This window comes from Paramisgurnus dabryanus, chromosome 7 (genome assembly GCF_030506205.2).
Source record: "Paramisgurnus dabryanus chromosome 7, PD_genome_1.1, whole genome shotgun sequence".
Taxonomy (NCBI): Eukaryota; Metazoa; Chordata; class Actinopteri; order Cypriniformes; family Cobitidae; genus Paramisgurnus; species Paramisgurnus dabryanus.
Genome location: NC_133343.1, coordinates 28,320,483 through 28,344,723, shown reverse-complemented (window position 1 = coordinate 28,344,723; position 24,241 = coordinate 28,320,483). Strand labels below are relative to the sequence as shown.

At 36.6% G+C, this 24,241-nt stretch overlaps 1 protein-coding gene across 3 annotated transcripts; it reads left to right on the top strand.

Moving 5' to 3' along the window:
- The first annotated feature begins 1,327 nt into the window (after positions 1-1,327).
- Positions 1,328-23,390, top strand: b4galnt1b (beta-1,4-N-acetyl-galactosaminyl transferase 1b). Of its 3 annotated transcripts, none has more exons than XM_065272707.2 (12): positions 1,328-1,555; positions 6,926-7,051; positions 8,106-8,328; positions 8,501-8,677; positions 8,887-8,993; positions 10,147-10,184; positions 13,823-14,003; positions 16,690-16,788; positions 17,640-17,827; positions 17,920-18,060; positions 21,003-21,240; positions 22,047-23,390. In XM_065272707.2, the coding sequence occupies exons 3-12, from the start codon at positions 8,114-8,116 to the stop codon at positions 22,259-22,261; spliced, it is 1,599 nt and encodes a 532-aa protein (XP_065128779.1). In that variant the 5' UTR covers positions 1,328-1,555; positions 6,926-7,051; positions 8,106-8,113; the 3' UTR covers positions 22,262-23,390. The 3 variants fall into 3 exon arrangements, with proteins under 3 accessions (XP_065128779.1, XP_065128777.1, XP_065128778.1); XM_065272705.2 differs by having other exon boundaries at positions 6,923-7,051; XM_065272706.2 differs by lacking the exon at positions 1,328-1,555 and adding an exon at positions 2,471-2,541 and having other exon boundaries at positions 6,923-7,051.
- The last annotated feature ends 851 nt before the right edge of the window (positions 23,391-24,241 follow it).

Below are 24,241 nucleotides of genomic sequence, written 5' to 3'. Positions count from 1 at the left end.
TGGGGTCACTGTGGAGTGCTTACAGTTTATGTAATAATTTAGCTTGTTCGACTTCATGCGGCGCCACAAGAATCGACAGCCGGATGACGTCAAAGTACCGCGAGAGCGAGACGAAATATGATTTCTTTAATAATTCTCGCGGTACTTTGACGTCATCCGGCTGTCGGTTCTTGCGGCGCCGCAGTAGGTCGAACAAGCCTTTTGTATGGGTATTTGCGTCATGTTCATGTGTGGATGGAAAAATAATTTATTTATTTATCTATTTAATAATCGAATAATCTATTTATTATAAAATAACCCATGTCTACTGAACATTCAGTAGAAGATAAACTGCAATCTAACTCCGATTTATTTGTGAATATATTCAAAATTATTGCAAAACAATTAAGTTGCAGTATACAAGCGCGAAATAACTTTGTGTCACATTTAAAAGACTTACTAAGATTTATTAAAACTATCAGTTATCGATCACTGTCTTTCTCTCCAACTCTTCGAAACTAAAAATACATTTTAGGGAGAATAAGCAAAGCAATAAAATAATTATAATAAAAAAATTACTGAAGCTACATTAGAATCCTACAGAGAAATTGCACTTTTGGTATATGACTGGTCACTGGGTTTGATTGACACCTCTGGTTTTAGTTCCATATGCGAAAAAATTAAGAAATTCAAATAGCTAAAAATGGGAAATGAGAAGACGTAGTTCTGATCTAAAAGAATAAGAAAACATTAAAGGATTTTATATGGTTAACGTAGGGTGTAGCTAGCTACAGTATACAGTCAAAAAAGGGTGAAATAAAGATGGAGACAAATTTGGTTCAAACATTATCTTATAATAATAATAAAAAATACTGAAGCTACATTAGAATCCTACAGAGAAATTGCACTTTTGGTATATGACTGGTCACTGGGTTTGATTGACACCTCTGGTTTTAGTTCCATATGCGAAAAGAAAAAAGAAATTCAAATAGCTAAAAATGGGAAATGAGAAGACGTAGTTCTGAATTAAAGGATTTTATATGGTTAACGTAGGGTGTAGCTAGCTACAGTACACAGTCAAAAAAGGGTGAAATAGTAGAAAGATGGAGACAAATTTGGTTCAAACATTATTTTGACATTTAAAATGGTTCTCCAACGGTAGCCCAAAGATTATATTTTAAAATAAAAATGCATGCATCACACATAAAATACCATATAAATAAAATAATATAATAAATGGTACCTATTGATTTTCTAGCATAAATAATTCACACACAGGTCATCAAGCATACATGAGCAAAAAATACCCCCTCCGTGTGCCAAGCCCTAGACTGAGCGCATGTTGTAAGAAGCTGCATCCATTCTCTCCACCGCTCAGAGGAGCGCATCTTGCGTGCTGCAGCCCTCCGTCGCTATTACGACAGAGGGGTAGCCCGACTCCTCTCTGCTCCTCTCCATTCTGAGGTATATGTCATGCCACCGGATTTTCTCCATTTATCAGCTGTTTGCATCCATGTGACAAGCGCACCGGGGCTATTTTAAGGGTAGGAGATCCCTCTTGGTGGCGACATTGCAGGTAAGATTTATTTGAACAGATTTGGTCGCTCATCCTGGCGTGTTAGGCAATGAAATGATTTAGGCACTAATTTCCGGCGGATTTATTTGTTGTTAGTGGACGTTTAAGTCAATTCAATTAAAATTGCGATGCAAAATTCATTTACTATGTGCTATCTGATCCTGCATGCAGTCTGATTAAAGGATACGTTGCATTTCTAATAGAATTTTGGTTCTGCATTGCCTTATGGTATTTTATGTGGATGCTGTGACATATGGCGACCATAGGCCATTTCGGTAGCGGTATGTATTGCTGTACAGATGGACTTGAAACAGTGGAAATTATGAGAACGCCAGTTTATACCCCTTAATGGCTATTGATTCCTTGCCAGGGTTTTAAAAGGCTTATGTCTGAAACCGCCAACGGTGCATCTTGTCAGCCGTGCGGCCTGTCTGGGCATAGTTTACATTAGACTAGGAATCACCGCACACTGGCCTGCTGTACAGACTATACCGTTAATATTAAAGGGAGGGTAGTCGCATACACTGGGCGTTTTACACGTTTCTTTGATGTCTAAGAGATGCGCATTTGCTTCACAGCCCGATAAATGGGTGTCTGTCACCAATGCACGTGAATAGTTAATCCACAGATTTATTCGCTATATATGTTGTGTTTTTCATATTCCAGGAGCGCACTTGATTGGCACTAATTCAATTTTGATGGCATCGCTATTTTGTGGTCACAACAATAAGAATACGCTTTGTAACCCAGTGTGCAACTGTTTCCCACGAAGAATATTTAATGCATCCAAATGCAGTCCAGATGCTATCATTTTTGTTCTGTTTAAAATAGACATGGATGCAAACGGAAAGAGAGAAAAAGAGGTGGGGCTATGTTAAAGTCCATGCTTAAAAGGGAGCTCATCCAAACCTTACTTCTGTAACAGACGTGCACTTGAGTTGTGAATGTTTCCCAAAAAACCTTAACACAGCTGTTGCGGTCTGTTGGTAAGTTCATTTTTTAAAACGGTAATCACACGAAATATAAGCGTTTGTATTTAGCAAGTGGGTGTATGATCTGAGTAACGCTGCATGCAATATTGTAAATTCATGCAACTTTATTACTTGTTTAGACGTTATGCAAAAGGGACTTTTCGTGACAGTAGCCGCAGCCCAAGGGATATATTTATTAAAATACGTAAATTATTTATAAGAAAAAAAGGTAACACTTTATTTTACGACCCGCAAAGTACCCCGTAATTAAACCGAATTTACAGCGTACCTATTTGTAACAACAGAGTACCTCTACAGTACGTACTTGTAGTTATAAGGGAATAATATTTTAAGTTTGGGGTAATAAGGGGGTAAGAATATATGGAAAATTATTCTCTAAGTATTTCATAACTACAGGGTACATATTGTAATATTACGTGGTATGTATGACTTACGTCTATGGGTTATATGGTCTATGTGTAATATGTTTTTTTTTTTATATTTGCTACTTACCTGATGAAGTGTTTTGTATAGCCTACAGTTGATGTCTACAAGCCACGTCGGCAAATAAAATATAACACACAATAAAAATAATAGCAACTTGTACCTCTTTGATCTGTATATGTATACAGGAGTTACCAGGTAACTCTTATATTTGCGGGCTGTAAATTGAAGTGGGGCTTATTCCCCGATTGTTCGGTGTATGTACCAGGTAACTCTCATATTTGCGGGCTGTAAACTAAAGTGGGGCTTATTCCCCGATTGTTCTGTGTATGTACCAGGTAACTCTTATATTTGCGGGCTGTAAACTAAAGTGGGGCTTATTCCCCGATTGTTCTGTGTATGTACCAGGTAATTCACATATTTGCGGGCTGTAAACTAAAGTGGGGCTTATTCCCCGATTGTTCTGTGTATGTACCAGGTAACTCTCATATTTGCGGGCTGTAAACTAAAGTGGTGCTTTGTTCACCTCTTGTTATAGGGTAAATACCATAAACATACAGAATATTGTTATTTTTATTTTAAAACAACTTATTTCAAAACATCTTTAAAACACTAATTAAGCCAACACTTAATGTTTATTATCACATAACTTTTATTTAAAATAAAAAGTCATGACAATTTTTCATTGTTTTTGCGGCTTGGCTTCCTCTGTTGGTGTTCTTGTCCATTCGGATGATGAGTTGATGTCGTCTCACAAATGCTGTTCTGCATTACATATAAAAAACATAAATGAAAGCCTTCAGTAAATGTTTCTTCACTGTGCCTTGACAGAAACAGAGTTTTCTAAGCCAGTTACGTTTATAAATTTTAGGCTTACTTATGTGCTAGCTAACCGGCTACCGTTAGCTAGCAACTTTCTTGAAAAACATTGTTTGAAATGCGTGAGTCATGTATTAACAAAACCAGTCACCTTATCCAGCATGCGGAACCTGCTAACATCACTCGCAGTCGTACTCCACAGTGTAGAACGTTTTTAAAACCTCTTAAAGAAATTTCACCTCAGGATCGCGTTCCAGCAAACCTCCTGCAGACGGCCGCGCGCTCTACACCTGCGCACTAACCTACGCATGTAGTCGTCTTTTGCTTTAGCGAGCTGATATCTGCTGTTGTTTCATTCTGGTTTGCCATTTCATAAATTATATTTGGCTAAAATACTTGTGTTTACAGTAAATAAATTGCAAAGCACCACTTCAAATATGTCCGCAAATGTAGGAGTTTCCTGGTAAATAGGGAATAAGTTGCTATTTGTATTGTACTTACCTTAAAAAAAAAGATAACCACATTAAATCAGCTGGACTTTTGTTATTAAAAGCAAGTAATATAGGCTACTAAAATAAAAGTGATATGCTGTTATATTTATTTGCCGATGTGGCTCGTAGACATTGACTGTATACAACATTCAGTAGTCAATATGAAAAATTCACAATAAAAAATAAATAAAACATAATTTCCCCATAGACTTGACTAAGTCATACATACCACGTAATATTACAATAGGTACCCTGTTGTTATAAAATACTTAGAGTATAAATAATTTATAATTCTTCATATTCTTACCCCCTTATTACCCCAAACTTAAAATATTATTCCCTTATACCTACAGGTTACCTACCCTGTTGTTACAAATAGGTACGCTGTAAATTCGGTTTAATTACGCGGTACTTTGCGGGTCGTAAAATAAAGTGTTACCGAAAAAAAATCTTAGTATTTTTGTCTTGTTTTCAGGAAGAATATCTACAAATTAAGTCTAATAATAAGTCTAGTTTTTAGACAAAATGTATCAAATGTAAGTGATTTTGTGCATAAAGCAAGCAAAAAATCTGCCAATGGGGTAAGAAAAAAAAAAATTCTTAAACCCTAAATACATGTTTTATGCATAAAATGATATTTTTGGTCTAAAAACTAGACTTATTTTTTTGGGGGGTCGTTTTGCTTATCAAGAAAAAGCAATTTAATTTAAGAATTTTCAGATATGTTTACTGAAAACAAGACAAAAATACAAAGATTTTATTTCTTGAAATTTTTTTTTGCAGTTTGCACTAAAGGCATTAACAGGCCAAATACAATGTTTATGCTACTGTCTGATTACGGATGTAAAAAACAACGATCGCAAAAAAATTAGTAAAAATCATTTCACACCCCACATTTAGGGGGGCCACAACAAGGGGGTCCAAGCTTGTTGTCACAGGGGCACTGGCTGGCCCCTCCCTAAAACCGCCACTGCTTTTTGGGGAAGGTAGGCGACGTTCATTTATTTGTACTTTCACAAATTTGTGATGTTTTGCAACCAAAGTCATCCCTACACATATAAAAATACTGTGGTATACTTACTGTAGGATATTATAAAAATTGATACACTTTGTTAATGTACAGGTATACTATAGTATTCTGTACTAGGGATGCACCAATACCACTTTTTTGGAATACGAGTACGAGTACAAGTACTTGCATTTCAGTACTTGCCGATACCGATACCGAGTACTTAATAAAAAACATGATTTAAATTTACAGGTAACAGCTTTAGTCATATAATTTAACAAAAAAACAAAGGACTAGTTTTCCAGTTTGTTGTAAACTCTGCCTCTTTGGACAACACAAGAGGCATTAACCCCTTCCACGCCGCTCAAACATAGACATTTCTCAGACCGTGGTATCGATTCCAGGTATCGGGGGACTTTTAACGAGTACAAGTACTTTAGAAAATGTGGTATCGAGGCCGATACCCGATACCAGTATCGGTATCGGTGCATCCCTATTCTGTACTGTAGTATTATTTACACTAGTGACTTATACTGTGAAAATACTCTATAATGTTTAAATACTTAAAAGTTCAAAAACATTAGCAGCCACACACAGTAAATCCTACTATACAACATTATCTTTTGTTTTTAAGAGTAGTCTACATTTTGGGAAATATAAACATCTGGAGTGCATTTATTTATTTAAACATTTAGTTTGTGTTAATTCAAGTATTGTGCCAAAATGCCTTTTTTTGTATCCACCAAAGTGGAAATAATTCATATTTCAATTAGTTTGAACTGGAGTAACATAAATGGACATTCCTATAATCATCATTTTCACAATTTTCAAAGCATTCTCAGTATCATTTGAGCATCTCCACCCAATACAGCACGAATCATCAACAGTGATAGACTAATTTAAATGCTAAGCACTGCTTGGTTTTGGATTTCTCTTTGGTGTTTTATGTAATTCTGATGCTTAGTTTTAATGGTCTATAATAGATCAAAAAACTAAGAAAAACATTTCGGGAGAGAGGTTGGAAGATGCATCCAAATGAATTACAAACATACCTAAGCAGTGGTTTTCAGTATTGTTTAACCAGTTTATATTTTAAACCAATGTACTCTACATGGTACTCTGGCCAAAAGTATATATATATATATTAATGAATTTGGAAAGCTGCCAGCTAGCCAGACCCTTCACCCAACATTGCAGTGTATGACTTCACTGATGTGCTTGTGTCTAAATGGGAACAATTCCCTGGAGGATACAGCCATGTTTCAGCATCTACCAATAATCTTTTCAAGAAGAGTGGAAGCAGTAGCAGCAAATGCGAGGACCTATGCCTTACAAATATTAATGCTTATGAAATAAAAAGTTTAAATATCACACATTGTCGTGATGTTCGGATGTCCACATACTTTTGCACATATTATGATACTATTTACTTATTACCTTTGGTGTTATTTTTTGTACTACGTTTATATTGGCAAGATAAAATAAATGTGATTTTCAATCAAATATTTAAAGACTGAAATATAATATAAATATGTATCTTTATTGTAGACAGCACCAGATAAAAAAAAAGTATGGTTCAATAAGTAATATATACAATGTGTTACAAATATATTCCATACATGTTTTTTTTTAGTAGATGGAGAGAGGCCTCCATCAGCTCTATTAACTTTGGTCAGTCACATCAAGATTGAGCCATTCAGTGCCATGGACATTTAGGAGCAGTAATGGCAACTTACAGTACCTCTCCCTCTGACTGGATAGAGTGAGTATGTTAAAGTCTTACAATAACAGTGTTTCCTTGTTTATTAAGTAAAAATAAATTACATGAAGGGTTATTAGAAAATACCAATGCTTCATTATGTAAGACAGGTGTTAGCTGGTGAAGAGAGACGATGAGGACGATTGAATACAATAAACATAGAACTTTAATTAATACAATGATTGATAATACACACACATAGCATAACCCAGGGAGGAGTAATAGTACTCGACACCCTAGGGATGAGTGATGATCACGTAAGCACTGGTAGAGAAGACCTGGGCGGAGCCGAGCAGGCGGAGAGTTCGGAGGAAGCCGAGGTGCCGGAAAGCCAGGGCAGAGCCGACGACTCTGAGGTGGAGCTGGAGGTGGGAGGAGCCCAACAGAGCCGGTGGGATGGAGTGACGAGGTAAAGCCAGAGGAGTGGAATCCTGAAGTGGAGGCTGGATGACTACTGACCAAGGCGGAGCCGGATGGACGAGGGAGCCTGGCGGAGCTAGAGAGAAGACGGGCCACGGTTGAGATGATAGATAGGTCAAAGGGCCAAGATGGAGTCAGGGTCTTGGAGATGGATACTTGGGAAACTCCCCTGAGATGGCTGGCAGATGGTTATGCCCTAGCTTCTCCGACCCTATGTTGCCAGCACACTGAAGATGAGCTGGGGTGTAAACAGATGCCAGTTGTCTCATGGCTGATTTGCTGCCTGATGTTGATAGTGGAGAAGGGAGTGAGAGGCTGGGTGGGACCAGCGGAGACGAAGGAGAGCTGGGGGGACCAGTGGGAACGATGGAGAGTTGGGCAAGGCCAGCGGGGACAAAGGAGAGCTAGGCGGGACCAGCGTGGATGAAGGAGAGTTGGGCCGGACCAGTGGGAACGAAGGAGAGCTTGGGCGATACCAGTGGGGACGAAGGAGGGCGGGGCGGGACCAGCAGGGCGAATGACCAAAGACCATACTATAACAACAGGAGAATAATAAATTTTAAGTAATGGTTTTGCATGAACATATATACTTATATACATAATACTTACTATTATTGTGTTTGTTTGTATATTTTAGCTTGTAGCATGCGTTCCCTACGAAAGACTGTGCTGTTAGCTCTGGTAGCATCAGTGGTGCTGGTTGTGGCGGTCCTACATTCCTGGCCCACTCGGGTCTACAGCACGGTGGATGTTCGGTACAGACCTGGCCCTGGAGCTGAACGGCTGCTGGAGGAAAGACTTCCTGATCCAGATCCCAGCGCTAGCACCATCCCGTACCGTGTAAGAGAGAGTGTGACAAGGTCAGTCCGTCTACTGTAGATGACAACATATTTGTAATAAGTCATTTGTTATTTCCTAACATTTGTGAAAAAGTATAAATGATGGTAAATAAATGATTGCAAAATATTGGTTGTACCACATACAAAAATAGTCACAGACTAATTTGGGATATCCCTGCTTATATTCCGCAAGGCTGCTGGCTCGCAATGGATGTGTATGTGAAGGAGAGGGCAAAGGGGTCAACTTGCCCTTTGCACAACTGCTGTTCCCAAGAGTGTCTGCCCATCCCCTGCACACTGCCTTCCAGCCCTCCCAGCTCCACGAGATGAAGAGAAGGCGCGCTAAAGAGTACCAGAGCTTCCAAATGAGGTGCTTTGCATCATTTCCTGTCAATTAATTATGGTGCATGTTTCACATAATTAAACGAGCATAATGGTAATGTTTTGGCCTATGTTATCCATTAGCATCATTTGGCAATGTGCATTTGTGCACACAAGGCATTTTATGCTTAACTTAAATTCTTTCTAAGCAAATCATTGAAGATAACATTTAAGATATGCATGTTTATGTGTGTAAAGGTCGCAGACTCCAGCTGATCTGCTGATTGTAGCTGAAGCTAACAGCCCTCTGCAGTACCCAACACAGGGTGTGGAGGTTCGGCCACTTAAAACTATCCTTATACCAGGTATTGCTTTGAACTTGAACATACTGAAAAATATACTGAAAACAGTCAAATTAATTAGACTGTAAAGTATTAAATGAATATATAAATAAATATTTATTATTGATGTACAGAATTAGTGTAGTTCATCCTAAATAAAAATTAGGGCTGGGCATAGATTAATCTAGATCTCATACAAAATAAAAGTACTTTTTTGCATAACATATGAGTTTGTGATGTGTGTAAATATTATGTATATAATATATATACATTTAAGAAATGTTTTAATTAAATATAGTTTTTTATTTATATATAATTTAGAATATATAAAAATATAAATAAATATATATTCACATGTAAATGTTTCTTGAATACATACATGAATGTGTGTGCTTTTATATATACATATTAATTACACACAGCACAAACTCATATGTTATGCAAAAAAAATTCTTTTATTTTGAATGAGATTAATCTAGATTAATTTATGCCCAGCTCTAATATATATATATATATATATATATATATATATTTTATCTACTTAATTATTCCTCATGTTGTTTTAAACTCATATGCTGTGTTATTTTTATGTGGAGCACAAAGGAGAATTTTTTAACAATTATCATTATGAATTTTGCCATAAATTAGGTCAAACCTTGCACAAGTCAGTGCACATTTTCAACTCTAACCCCAATTTGAGAGTTTTGGTAAAAGGGATGACTTTCAGGACTTTCAGGAAAAGAAAATTTTGTTTCTTACACAAAGCTATCATACTTTTTTGTAAAACCACAAAGGTTTAAATAATGCATTATTTTCATTTTTGTGTAAACTGTTTTAACAAACCTATTCACACTTTTCACTCAGCTTTATTCAGTCTCATTCAAATAATAGTCATAAATAATGTCAGGATCACCGTGATTTTGAAACGTGTCTGTTGAGGTTTCTTCTCATGATAAACATCTGTTCAGGAATTGGAAATGGCTTGATCTTTTTCCAGATCACGTTAATGATAGGATAAGTTTCCCAGTTCTGAATAATAATAAGAAGATATGTGAGATCTGGAAAGAGCATCTTATTAGATTATTGAATGGATTTTATTGGTAATCGAGGGTAGTTGAGTGGGTTATGATTTAGTTAGCTAGACATTAACAATACATGACTGTGATTTGTGTTGCAGGTTTGGCCTTAAAAGATCTGCCCAGAGATATTTATAGTGTAAGTCATATTACAGATATATGTTGACATGTTTTAGATCAGAGGTTTCCAACTTGGTGCCCGGGGGCCCGCACGGCGTCTGTGAGTTGCTCGCCAAAGCACATTCTATTAGTAGCCTCAATTTTAATATTTATTTACTACATATTTTTATATTAAATCAGCTTCTTTTGTCTATGTTAACATTTCAAACAATGATAAAACATATCAACAAGTAATTTTTTTAATAAAGACTATATATATGTTTTATTCATTGTGGTAGCCCTTGTTCACAAAAATGTTGGAGACTCCTGGTTTAGATTATCATATTCAGGCATCAGCTTTTGTTCTTTTATGGCATTGTGAAGCACTATAGTTTTTAAGAGTATACTATAGTATATTTTTCAGGGCTGACAAAAGATTAATCGCGATTAATCGCATACAAAATAAAAGTTTGTTTTTGCATAATATATGTATGTGCACTGCTTACTACATACTGTCTGTTTGTTATCTTTGCACATTTAAATGTTATATACTTGTGCTCATTTAGTGAAAAACATTATTTTCCTATAAAGGGGACATATCATGAAAATCTGACTTTTCCATGTTTTAGTGCTAATTGGGTCTCCAGTGCTTCTATCAACCTAGAAAATTTGAAAAAGAACAACCCAGTAACTTTGTTTTGGTAAACAATTCTCTGCAAGCATGTAAAAAATAGGTCATTAAAATGTGGCTCCGCTTGTGATGTCAGAAAGGGAATAATTCTGCAGCTTAATCTGCACTATGCAACCACCGCACTGCCATTTAGTGCAGAGATCAACTCATTTGCATTTAAAAGGACACACCCAAAAACGGCACATTTTTATTCACACCTACAGTGGCAATTTTAACACATTATAATAAATTATTATCTATATGGTATTTTTAACTAGAACTTTACTTACATTCTCTGGGGACACCAAATATTTATTTGACATCTTAAAAAAGTCTTTATTATTTACCTTTCATTGTCAAAAAGACAGTGCCGTTTTATGTTTACATGAATTATTCTGAATTGATTTTTTGGTAACACTTTACAATAACAGTACATGAATAATCATGTACTAATACATAAATTAATAATCAGTTTAATATGAACTAATGATGAGTTAAGCTATTTACTAATCAATAACTAACCATAACTATGTTATGAGTCATATGAATTCATGCATGAATTACCCACCTTAACTACACATTAATACATGTTTGTTAGTTAATGCATTAATTAACACTTTGCATACCCCATATCAAACATGCTCTCTAGAAGAACGAAAATAACTTTTGTTAATGCAAAATGTTTAGGTTTGTAATGCAAAACTGTTTATACATTTGCTCCTGCAGCTGAGCTAAAAAAATTGAATGGCACTGGATTTCTTGCAACATTTACAGTTAACCTTAATCATTAAATGTGCAATTATGGATTAATAATTAAAATTAGTTCCACTACTGCCATTAAGAGTGACAGACGCTATTCTTTCTAAATTTAAATCAGTGTTAGCCTACAGACGATGGTTATTGTGTGAACTGGCTCGTCTTATTATCAAAATGCACATACAGGATCTGTCTTGTTCTTCTTTTAAGCCATTATTACCCCTTCCAAATGTCTGACCAATTTTCACATTTGCTCCTCTCCTTTAAAACCACCAAAAATTAGGATTTTGATGAGCTGAATTTGTATAGAATGTGTAATTGATAACTTTTTAACAGTGTACCCCTCCAAGAAAAGTCATCGTGTAGGTCCTACACAATAATACATTAACAAGTCATTAATTTATGTTAGTTTATGAGTAGTTAATAATGATGTGCCCCCTCAAGTAAAGTCATGACCTAATGATACCATTACAAATCATGAATTTATGTTAGTTTATGAGTAGTTAACGATGAGTTAATAATGATGTGCCCCTTCAAGTAAAGTCATGACCTAATCATACATTAACAAATCATGAATTTTTGTTAGTTTATGAGTAGTTAACGATGAGTTAGTAATGATGTGCCCCCTCAAGTAAAGTCATGACCTAATCATACATTAATTCAATCTACATACGTTATTCAATCTAACTGTATTACAATCGTCCATCTCTCAAACAGAAGGCTGCATCCTCCGGAGGTCGGATATGCAGGCTGCATACGTCATTAAGCTTGGTTTATTTCAATTCAATAAGCATAACATTCGCAAGTCATAAGCATATTACAACGATTTACGATGAACTATTTAAGCATTGAGCATTTATTTAGCTAAACGCCCGTGGCTTACCTAAGCACTGGTTCTGAAACATAGAGGACCCAGAAGCAAAAAATTCAACACTGCTTTATTGAAAATCAACTTAAACAGTCCAGTCGGGCCGTCGAGTCCCGAGCCACCAAGAGCGAGTTAACTTTAGTGTTGCTGGTGTACACCGTTTTTATTTAGAAGTCTTTTCTTTGCCGCGTTGATCCACACGTTCACATGAATCTGCTACTCAGTGCAATCTAACCTACCGCGCTCTCTTCAAACCCGCCTCTTCCGCTCTAGATGACAGCAGCGATTGGTGGACGGAAAGCAAGACATTACCGTAATAAACCATATATTGCCAAAAAGCGCAATTTGTTTTCTTTAAGAGCAATTATAATTTTTTGATAGTTCAAATGGTTGAAGAATTACGGTTTGAATGAAAAAACATAATGTATTTCCATGAATCTGATTGGGTGGGCAAGCTGTCAATCCACCCGTAGATCCGCCCCTGGCTGAACGCTGATCCTGATACAATGCGAAAAATTAATTAAACAATAATTAAAATAACATCAAGATAACATTTTAATAGCTTTCACAAATAAACTGGTATGATTGACGGTTTGATGGTCTTTATATGAACACTATACATTTGGCATTGTGACTTTGGTTAACATTTTTGTCTTTTCTGAGGAATAGTCAGAATGATTTTAACTGAAATATTTTGACAGCGCCAAAAGCAGCAGACCACAAGTGCAACGAGCGGACAGCCTGTTGTAGGCCGTAACGCTTACATCCACCTTCCTTTTGATTTTGCAATCTACATTGACAAGCACACAAAAATAGAGAACAATTATCTTACATAATAAAATACTAAAACTACCTGCTATCTTGGTATTGTGAGCACATGAATTTGAAAAATATCTTTTGTTTCTAAAATTATAAGTGGAACATTTTATGCATCTTTATTTGACCTCAAACAAAGCATCAAATCCTGCGAACCGTTGGGAACCACTGTTCAAGAGCATGTTTGAAGTCGGTTACCCAAAGTGTTAATTAATGCATTAACTAACAAACATGTATTCATGTGTAGTTAAGGGGGCTGTAATTCATGCATGAATTCATATGACTCATGACATAGTTATGGTTAGTTATTGATTAGTACATGGCTTAACATATCATTACTTCATATTAAAGTAATTATTAATTTATGTATTAGTACATGATTATTCATGTACTGTTATTGTAAAGTGTTACCGATTTTTTAATAATAGGTCTAAATGATGACTCATTAGACTCTTTAACCCATGCCAGGAAAAAGCAAGATATGTACTGTATTAGATCATCAAGAGGCTGAAGAAATAAAGCAATTTTTCTAATTTTATTGTTTTTCACTCCCTTTTTTTTACTGTAGCTAAACTTTTCAGCATCTCTAGGCACATTTAATCTAGCAGCAGAGGTGGAGGGGGTAAAGATCAGAGGTGAAGGCGAGATGCACATGACCCTGAGCAGCAGCCTTTTACCCAGTCTGAACCGGCAGCTTCAGTTTATCACATACACAAACACTCTGTTCCACCCCAGCACCGCTGACACAGGTATGCAGCTCCTGGGTAGTTTCTAAAGAAAAAACCATTAAAGACCCCATGAAATTGCTTATTCCATTCCAAATTGGGATGCAGCTACTGTGTTTATATGTCCCACAGATTTGCTGCCTACTCTCTAAAAACAAACCACAAAAGTGGTTCACTGGCTCGTTATCATACCGGAACCATTTTAAGTGCCATATAGCACCTGTGTAGAACCATATTGTGCTATATGGAACCATATCTGGTGGTGCTATAGTGGTGCTATATCACCCCCAGATGGTTTTTCATACAGTAGGTGCTTTATAGGTGCTATATTGCACAAAAAATGGTTCCCCTATGATTACGAGCTTTAGTGCTATTTAGCACAATTTTTTGTATGAAGAGCATTATAACTTATGCAGTCTCATGATGCTACCAAAGATATTGAATCTAACAAAATTGAGTTCTACTATTACTTTGAATAGGGACAGTGCAAAGATCAGGAGATGAAAGTCCCGCCTTCCAATTTAAAGAACCAATTATTAAAGGTGACATAGAATGATTGAACTGGGTATTTATCCTTGTTCTGTGATGTGACATGTAGACAAAAAAATGTTCGTTTGGGCAGTGCCGCTGCTAGCCATTTTGGTGCCCTAAGCATAATTCCTTTTTAATGCCCCCCACCCCGACCCTGACAAAAAGAAACGTTTGTTTTTGCCAGATTAATTTTTTATTACCAAACATATAACATAATAGCAGAAAGTAAAATCTTCACAGCTTTAGCCAACACACATTAGGCTACACATTTGAAAGTGCAAACTTTTATAGAATAGCAAAATAGAAAAAAATTACCAAACTTAAATTATCAAAATAATCCAGACATGTTTTTCCCAAGTACAATGTCACTTTAAATAAATTACATTAAATAAACATCACTAAGTAAACAAGAATACTCAATATTCTTAAATAAAACAATGATTCAGAGAACTGAGTGTCACAGTAATGGTTGCCTTATATCATAATGACGTTTTATATTTATATATATTTAACAGTCAGGAATTGTTAGCCTAGCATGTGCACTGACTGCTAACATTAACCTTTACTGAGAAAGTCTTAACCACCGTCACATCAAAATAAACCACAAAATAAACTACTGCTCAATATCTAAAGAAACGTAGTAAAAAAGTAACAGCTGACGTCAGTTATTTGTAAAATGCATATGCATAGGTAATGTTTTACAGTAAAATCTCAATTTAGCTTGCACTGAGATTATAAATTATAACAACATAGTTTGCTAACATTAATGTCAGCACAGCAAGTTCGAGGCGCATTACGATTAGCAGCAGCTGCAGCCCATGCGCATTTCTCTTTATTAAGGAATGATTAAACATGATGGACTTACCTGCAAGTGATGCATGGGCATCATCCCGCAGTTTCTTCTTTTTTTATTTTTTCCGATCCTGACTCCTGCTGTCTTTTCGGGCCATTTCCAAAAGTTGCCTACTGACTGTCCGTTTCTCAATCCGAAGGCTGCAGCCTGCGCGAGGTCGCATATGCAGGCTGCATACGTCATCAAGCCTGGTTTATTTCAGGTAACTGAACATTACATTAGCAAGTCATAAGCATATTACAACAATGTACGATTAACTAAGAATAATAGTCAACTTTATAATCGCTAATATTACGAAATAAGAAAGTTTTGATGACGTATGCAGCCTAGAAATGCGACCTCTGGAGGCTGCAGCCTTCGGATTGAGAAACGGCCTCTGTCAAACTTCGTCAGGCGCCCGCGCGTTCAAGCGGCACAGACTATCAAAGGCTGGGGGGCGTACTTTCTAGAGCAATTTAATTATCTCGTTCCCCCTTTTTTGTAACATATAGCCTACATAGATAAAAAGTGCCTAATAACATTTCTATAGGCTAATGAAATAATTTCAGCATTATAATTTTTTTTCATTAGGCTATTATTTGCCTAATTATTATTGTGATGCGCGTTATGGGAGCGGCGGGGCTGCGTTTGGGTCTGTAATGCCTTAGAAGCTTCCTAAAAATCTCTCTCATATAGCTCTATTAGGGTGGGGGATTCTATTAGGGTGGAAGTGGTTTTGCACCTATTTGGCTCCCCCTACTGGCTTAACTTCCAATCTCATTACTGATTGGCTGACTTTGCTGCCACTCAAAAAATGTAGCCAATTATTTTAAAGTGGAGGGGCTGTGAGATGCCTGTGATGTCATAAGCATAAGTTTTTCAGATTGGGCCGTTTTCTGGCTGACATTTCTAAAAGAGGAATTTCTGTGAGACTGAGATGTTTAGCACTTTTTGTATGTTCGTGAATGTGGGTAGACTACCATTATTAAACAAAGACAAGGTAAAAATGGTTTTTCATTCTCTGTCCCCTTTAATCAATAGACTGAGGATTCTCTGGGGAGGGACTTTGAGTCCTGTGAGGATCTTGCCACCCTGTCTGGATGCACAGTAGCTAAAACAAGAACTAAGAAAGTGTAATTTAGCTCAATTTGAGCCTTAAGAAATAAAAGTTAGGGTACAGGTTTAATTTTTGGTCAGAAATATGTTTTTTAATATGTGATTTTAGAAATATCTGTCTTTCCCCATTCAAGTAGATAGGACTAGTCTTGCAATATCTGCCTATGTTGGCAGCTGTCAGTTTATTGGCTATATATTTCATATATAATTTTTTTTGTGGATGTGATTTAGTGCAGTTAGAAACAGACGGACATCAAGTGCTTTTCACCATAAAGATACGGCACGGAGTGACACCCAAGCTCTACAATACAGGCTCTGATGCAGATAAAGGTAAATAAGCCAAATCAAACACTAATATACAGTAAAGCAATAATGCATGAAAATATAGACATTATGTTGTTAGAATTTCATTTATTCTTTGCATATAGAGGCAACAATAGATTTATTGTAAATGCTATGATTTCCTTTATTCAATTGAACACAAATAATAATTTCAGTATAAAACTGCAGTCATGTTATTTTAAAGGGATAGTTCACCCAAAAACCTATATATATTTTTTTATTCTGATGAACACAAAGGAAGATATTTTGGGAAATATTTGAAAACACACCGTTCGAGGTAAAACTTTTACATATGCTATTATTAACTCAAAGATGACTTTTAACTGATAAGATTATTGATTATAGCGAGACTTTAAATGGTAGCCAACATGTCAAAGCTCCAAAAAGCACATACACCCATCACTAAATCATGACTGGTTCTTACTGTAGATCATAATAGATGATTGGTTCTTGTGTGTCTTATGACAAGTTTCGCCATGATTTAATGATGAATGGGTGTGCTTTTAGGGTTTTGCCATGTTGACTCCCAAATAAGAAAAAGCATTATGGCATTTAGATGTAAAATTATTATTTTGTGTTCAATGGAAGAAAGGAAGAAATTTTGGATATCATGAGGATGAGTAAATTATGTGAGAATCTTTTTCATGTTCATCATTGTTATTTACTTGATATAGTATTTAATGGTAAGTTTGAAATAACTACATAATGATTTTATGAATGACAGATGTGTCACCACTGCATAAATCTGCTGATGTTTTTACAGACTTCTGTGGGTGCAATTTCATCTGCAAATGAGTAAATTATAGCCATGTGTTTTCTCTCACATTTATCATTCTCAGAGTACAACATCAGCGCGCTTGTGACCATAGCAACTAAAACTTTCCTGCGCTATGACAAGCTCCAGGATTTAATTGATAGCATTCGACGGTACTACCCTACGGTTACAATAGTCATAGCGGATGACAGCGAACACCCAAAAACTGTGTCGGGCCCATTTATTGAACATTACATCATGCCGTTTGGAAAGGTAGATTTTCCTGACCCATTCCTAAAATGCTAATATCATCATGTGTGTTTAGGAGCATTGTGATGTGATCTCTAAGTATGTTTATGTCTCAGGGTTGGTTTGCTGGTCGAAACCTGGCCGTGTCACAGGTCACCACCAAGTATGTACTGTGGGTGGATGATGACTTTATCTTCACTGCCAATACAAAGCTGGAGAAGCTGGTGGACGTGCTGGAAAAAACCACACTTGATCTGGTGGGGAGCTATAATGTTGCATGCACATTTAAAGTAATCTTAACTAGAAATTAGTTTTAGATTAGTTGGGGTGGCTTAGCCTCAGGAAGTGGCTCGTGACTGCTACTGCTTTTCCGAGGGGCGCAAATTCAAAATATCTGTTTGTTGCGTCATGTAAACCATGTGCATCACTTGTTTTGTCAAAATAAGTGCCTGCTGCAAACGCGTTAAAACCGTTTATGATAAAAGAGACGCTCACGTTCACAAAATACACGCAAGACACTCCCTTAACAGTAAACTCTGATTACGCATGAGATAATGCGAGTATCTGGCAAACGCGAGCATCTCTTTTATCATAAACCCTTTAGACGCGTGATGCAAACTGGTTCACTCGATGCGCCGAACACGTATTTTGAAATTATGAACCACACACATGATGGGCTACATACATGTTGTGACGAACTTCGCATCGCACGCCCTCGAAAAAAGAAGTTACCGGCCACCACTGACTAATGGAGTGGCTGATGAGGAACTCTCCATGGTGCTGTACTGCCCAGCAGTTGGTTAATTTTAACCCAGCAGTGTGTGTTATGTCCAATAGTGACCCAATCCTGGGTAAAAACAGGCCAGCATATTTTAGTTGTTCTCCACTGTAAGGGGTCCCTAGCCCCAAAAGTTTGAGAGGCCCTGGTTTATACAGTATAATTTATATTTTAGTTTAACAAGTCATTAAAGCATTGTAGTACAGGTTTGCAGTTCTGTTAATGCTTATTGTAAAAGGGGTGTGCCGTATGATTTGTTACTTATCAAAACTGTGCCGTGGCAGATAAAAGGTTGGGAAACACTGGTTTAAATAATTACACTCACACTTATTGTTTAGATTCTTCATAGCTGAATTTTACAGAAAAAACATTACCAACATTTCTGGAGTTTGCAACGTAAATTTTGAGCCTTATATGTTGTGTTTCAGTTTCAATAATATGTGCTTAGAAGTATATCATCGTGTCCATGGCAAGTGGCCTGTACACCCATAAGGATTTTTCCATTGCGTGTGATGCAAGGCGTTTCATCAGGTCTCTCCTGTGGTGAGGAACTCACAACAGTGCTCATTTAGGGCAGGGGTCCCAGCTCACAATATCCACAGCAACAGTCTCCACAGACTCTGCTAATTAAAACTCTCATGTGGTAAAGGTGTTGCTTGACATCTTGTTATTGTTTAACAATGGTTAATAAAAAAGTGTCAGCCTGTGCAATGGTTAGAAATAGGTATAACCATTACTGATATAACCTTATAGCGTGCAAACTCTTATTGACTGAGCAGCATTGTTGTATTATGCAATATATAAGACACAGTCTAAGAAAGTGATTGTGCCTGTGTGGGTAGATTTCTCAAACAAACAGAGCAGAATGTTTTTATAGTTTTCCTGTGTTTACAATTTCGTGAGATGTCAGCCTTTGAATAGCTACTTATAGACCATTCTGCAAGATGTAAACAACAGTGGTCTAGAACTACTTTCTGTTTCAATTATCCTATTTTAGTTGCTTTTTATTTCAACTATATAACTACATCTTAAAGATTATCCAAAAATTTGTATTTGGTTCCAAATGGGTTGTATTTTGTTCTAACATTTGTGTGGTGTTAAAAACTGAAACACACTGTCAGAAATGGTGAAAAAAAGGTCCCTGGCTATAGGGGGAAGTACCCTTTCAGAAAGTACTTTGCATCTAAAGAGTTCATACATATTTGTACCTATAATAGTTCATAATATGACCTTTTTAAAGGTATTGCCCCAGTGACAGCTTAGGATAATATTTTGGGCCTTCTGGAGCTGTGTTGTTTTCAGCAGTGGCAGCCGGTGACTTCTTTTTCGAGGGGGCTTGATGCGAAGTTCGTCACAACATGTATGTATCCCGTCATGTGTGTGGTTCCTTTTTTCAAAATATGTGTTCTGCACGTCGAGAGATCTTGTGTGCTTTATGTGTCTTGTCAAAATGGGTGCCTGCTGTAGATGCGTCTAAAGGGTTTATGATAAAAGAGACGCTTGCGTTTGCCAGATACTCGCATTTTGTGAACGTGAGCGTCTCTTTTATTATAAACGGTTTTGACGCGTGTGCAGCAGGCACTTATTTTGACAAAATATGAGCCGCCACTGCGTTTCAGCATGTTAAGATGGCATAAGAAAAAGTATTTACACATTAAAAATAATGGCACTTAAAATGGAACGCCGCATAGTTTTTTCATTGATGAGCCGAAGTTTGCTCTTACCGGGAATTAGATTTGGAAAAAATGGTTCCTGATTCTAACATGAACACTTTTTTATACACCTAATTTAACCAAACACGTATATCACCAATATGAAATTGTGAATCTCTGTTTTACTTTATTTCAATGTGCAACATGTTATTTCTAACCAGTTTTTTCAGGTTTCAGAATACAGCATCAGATCTTAACAGGATCAGTTTCAACACATACCCGCTTTAGGGAACAAAACGAAGACATTTCAGTACAAAATAGTAGATATTACTAAAACAGCACACACTTGTGTATAGTCTGCTTATGTCTGCAGCTCTGGGGCTTATTATGGATGAATAGGGGGTCAGTTATGTGACCTTTCCAGTCAAAGAGTCTTCTGTGTACAGTACACAATCACCAGAGTTTGATTCAAGCCCTGAAGAATAAGAGACAAATATAAAATGTCCTACATAAACGTTCAACTGGTTAAGCATTGCATTAGCAACACAAAAGTTATATGTTTGAGCTCCAGGTAAGACAAATACTGATAACACATAGGCCTAGACTTTGTACTGCACTGTAACTTGCTTTGGATAAAAGCATGTGCCAAATACATCAATGTGATGCATATAAATGTAGAGAGAGTTTATTCTAAAAAAAGAGATACCCTTAACTAAACAATCTTCTCCACATCGTTCTTAGTGTTGGACTGTTTTGCATGTCTGTTTAGGTCGGAGGTGCAGTACGTGAAGCTACAGGCTACACTGCCACCTACAGGCAGACGATATCAATTGAAGCTGGAGAGGAAGACGGGGACTGTCTGCACATGAGACGTGGCTTTCATCACATCATCCAGGGCTTTCCTCATTGCGTGGTCACTGATGGAGTCATCAATTTCTTTCTTGCCAGGACAGACAAGGTGCAGCAGGTTGGCTTTGACCCCCGGCTTGCCCGTGTTGCACATCTAGGTGAGACTGAAATGAGCGATGAATATATGTGTGTGCTTTTACTATTGCAGATGCATTTGCATCAATAACGAAACATTACATTAAATCTGCATGATGTGCAAATAATGAGGCATTTGTTAGAAATGCTATCAACTGAGAAGGTTTATAAATTAAGATTTGAATAGTTTTATTTATTAATTAACATTATAAAGGAACATTCCACTTTTTTTGAAAATATGGTAATATTTCAGCTTCCTTAGAGTTTAACATTTGATTTTTACAGTTTTGGAATCCATTCAGCTGATATTCGGGTCTGGCGGTACAACTTTTAGCATAGCTTATAATCCACTGAATCTTATTAGACCATTAGCATCACGCTCAAAAATAACCAAAGAGTTAGAAAAGTCAAGTTTTAAATAGGAAAAATATCCAGAAAATCACAACTTTAAGTTTTCTGTGGGTCTTAGTACACGATGTAACTACAGAAGAGTCAAGTTTTAAATAGGAAAAATATCTAAACTCTTTGGTTATTTTTGAGCGTGATGCTTATGGTCTAATCAGATTCAATGGATTATGCTAAGCTATGCTAAAAGTGCTAGCGCCAGACCCGGAAATCAGCTAAATGGCTTCCAAAACTGTAAAAAATCAAATGTTTAACTCTAGCGGCTGGAAAATGAGCATATTTTCAAAATAAAAGTGGTGTGTCCCTTAATAAATTGCTGTGCCAGTTATGAGGTTAAATGTTGCAATTACACACATTTTTTTTTTTTTTTTGCAATTACACACATTTAAAGTGCAAAAATTCACTTCTTTATTTTGTTTTTCAGAGTTTTTCATAGACGGCCTGGGCTCACTGCATGTTGGGTCATGCGATGATGTCATTGTGAACCACGCCACCAAGATCAAACTCCCATGGGGCCAGTCGGAAAGCGACAAAACGTACGCAAAGTTCCGTTATCCGCCTGCTTCATCTGACGCGACACACACCAAAAATGGCCTCTTATATTTCAAGAACCGCTTCCAGTGTTTAACACACAACTGAAGACACCTTTTTCTTTCCTTTTATTCTCCTTCAAACAAACTCTCTCTATGTGAGTAGCTAAAGGGGCCTGTGAAGATATCAGAGGTGTTGTGTGTCCTGTACGTACTGTATATGATCCCATGCAAGTATGGAAGATTTCAAATAGACCTCTTCTCTTGGAAGGAATCATCACGTGATCAAACATGACTGACTTGATGCACAGACAGTGATTGGCTGATGAATATTTTTTTGATAACTGAAGAAGTGATGTCGTATTTTTGAGTCGTCTTTCTTTAGCTTTATTTTTGTTCAGAAGAATCCTTTAAATACAAATCCAACCATTCCATAAATTATTCATATCAGTTTTCTCCTCAGCCAATCATCACGCTTAACTGATGGACATAAGGATACAATTTTTCTTTTGATACAGAAAAACATAGACTGTGGAGGTATAGTAGATTTTTTACACCCGTCCCATTGGACATTGGGATAGAAAATCACTTCAGCCCTGCCTGGCATTACAGGTGTGCGTGTGTGTCTGTGTGTGTTTTATTGAGGGTCATCTCTCTGTACGTTTGCACTAATACAAATGGACTTCATATTGGAGAGACCAGACCCTTAGCATCACTACAAGAAGGAATAGAATAAATATCATTAGCAAGCCTAAACCACAAGACAGTCCAACACATCTCTCACCGTCCCTTTCTCACATACTCAGTCCAAAAAGATTTCTCAGAAAAAGATGAAAGATTTATTTATTGTATTGTTTATTTAAAGTGTGACTGTGCCAAAGGCTTAATCACTGTCCTGGTATGACTTTTTTAATGTTCAAATGTTTTTGTTTCCTCATTGGATCCCTTTTAAACTGCAACCCCTACCATCCCACAGTACTAGCATGCAGCCAGATTTAATAGCTGTAGAGTTGTCTTCTTAGGGGTTCAACAATGATAAGGCTAAATGCACATCTAATACATCTAAACTATTTTTGCAAAGCCACTTAATAACTATAACTACACTCAAGTACAAAAGCTGTCACTGTAATAAAGTCCTTAAATGTACTTTTTTGGTATACAGTACAAATATGTACCTTTGAGGTGCTAATATGCACTCTTTAAGGGAATAGTCCATTTTCTTAAAAGAAAAATCCAGATAATTTACTCACCACCATGTCGTCCAAAATGTTGATGTCTCTCTTTGTTCAGTCGAGAAGAAATTATGTTTTTTGAGGAAAACATTGCAGGATTTTTCTCATTTTAATGGACTTTAATAGAGCCCAACATTTAATACTTAACTCAACACTTAACATTTTTTTTCAACGGAGTTTCAAAGGACTATAAACGATCCCAAACGAGGCATAAGGGTCTTATCTAGCGAAAGGATTGTCATTTTTGACAAGAAAAATACAAAATATGCTCTTTTAAACCACAACTTTTCGTCTAGGTCCGGTCCAGTGGTCCTAACGTAAATGCATAGTGTTCACGTGTTACATATATAAAACGCAGATTTGCGGAGCATTTTAAACAATAAACTGACACAAAGACATTAATTAGTATCAGTTGACATACAACAACGTAGGAACGGTCCTCTTTCAACACACTTGTAAACACTGGGGCGGAGTTTCGCGTTCGTCCTCTGTGACCTCTTGACGTCATGACGTATTGCGTGGGGTCTCGCTGACGTATCACGACCGAATCTAGACGAAAAGTTGTTTTTTTAAAAGAGCATATTTTTTATTTTTCTGGTCAAAAATGACAATCCTTTCGCTAGATAAGACCCTTATGCCTCGTTTGGGATCGTTTAGAGTCCTGTGAAACTCCGTTGAAAAAAACTGTTAAGTGTTGAGTTAAGTATTAAATGTTGGGCTCTATTAAAGTCCACTAAAATGAGAAAAATCCTGCAATGTTTTCCTCAAAAAACATAATTTCTTCTCGACTGAACAAAGAAAGACATCAACATTTTGGATGACATGGTGGTGAGTAAATTATCTGGATTTTTCTTTTA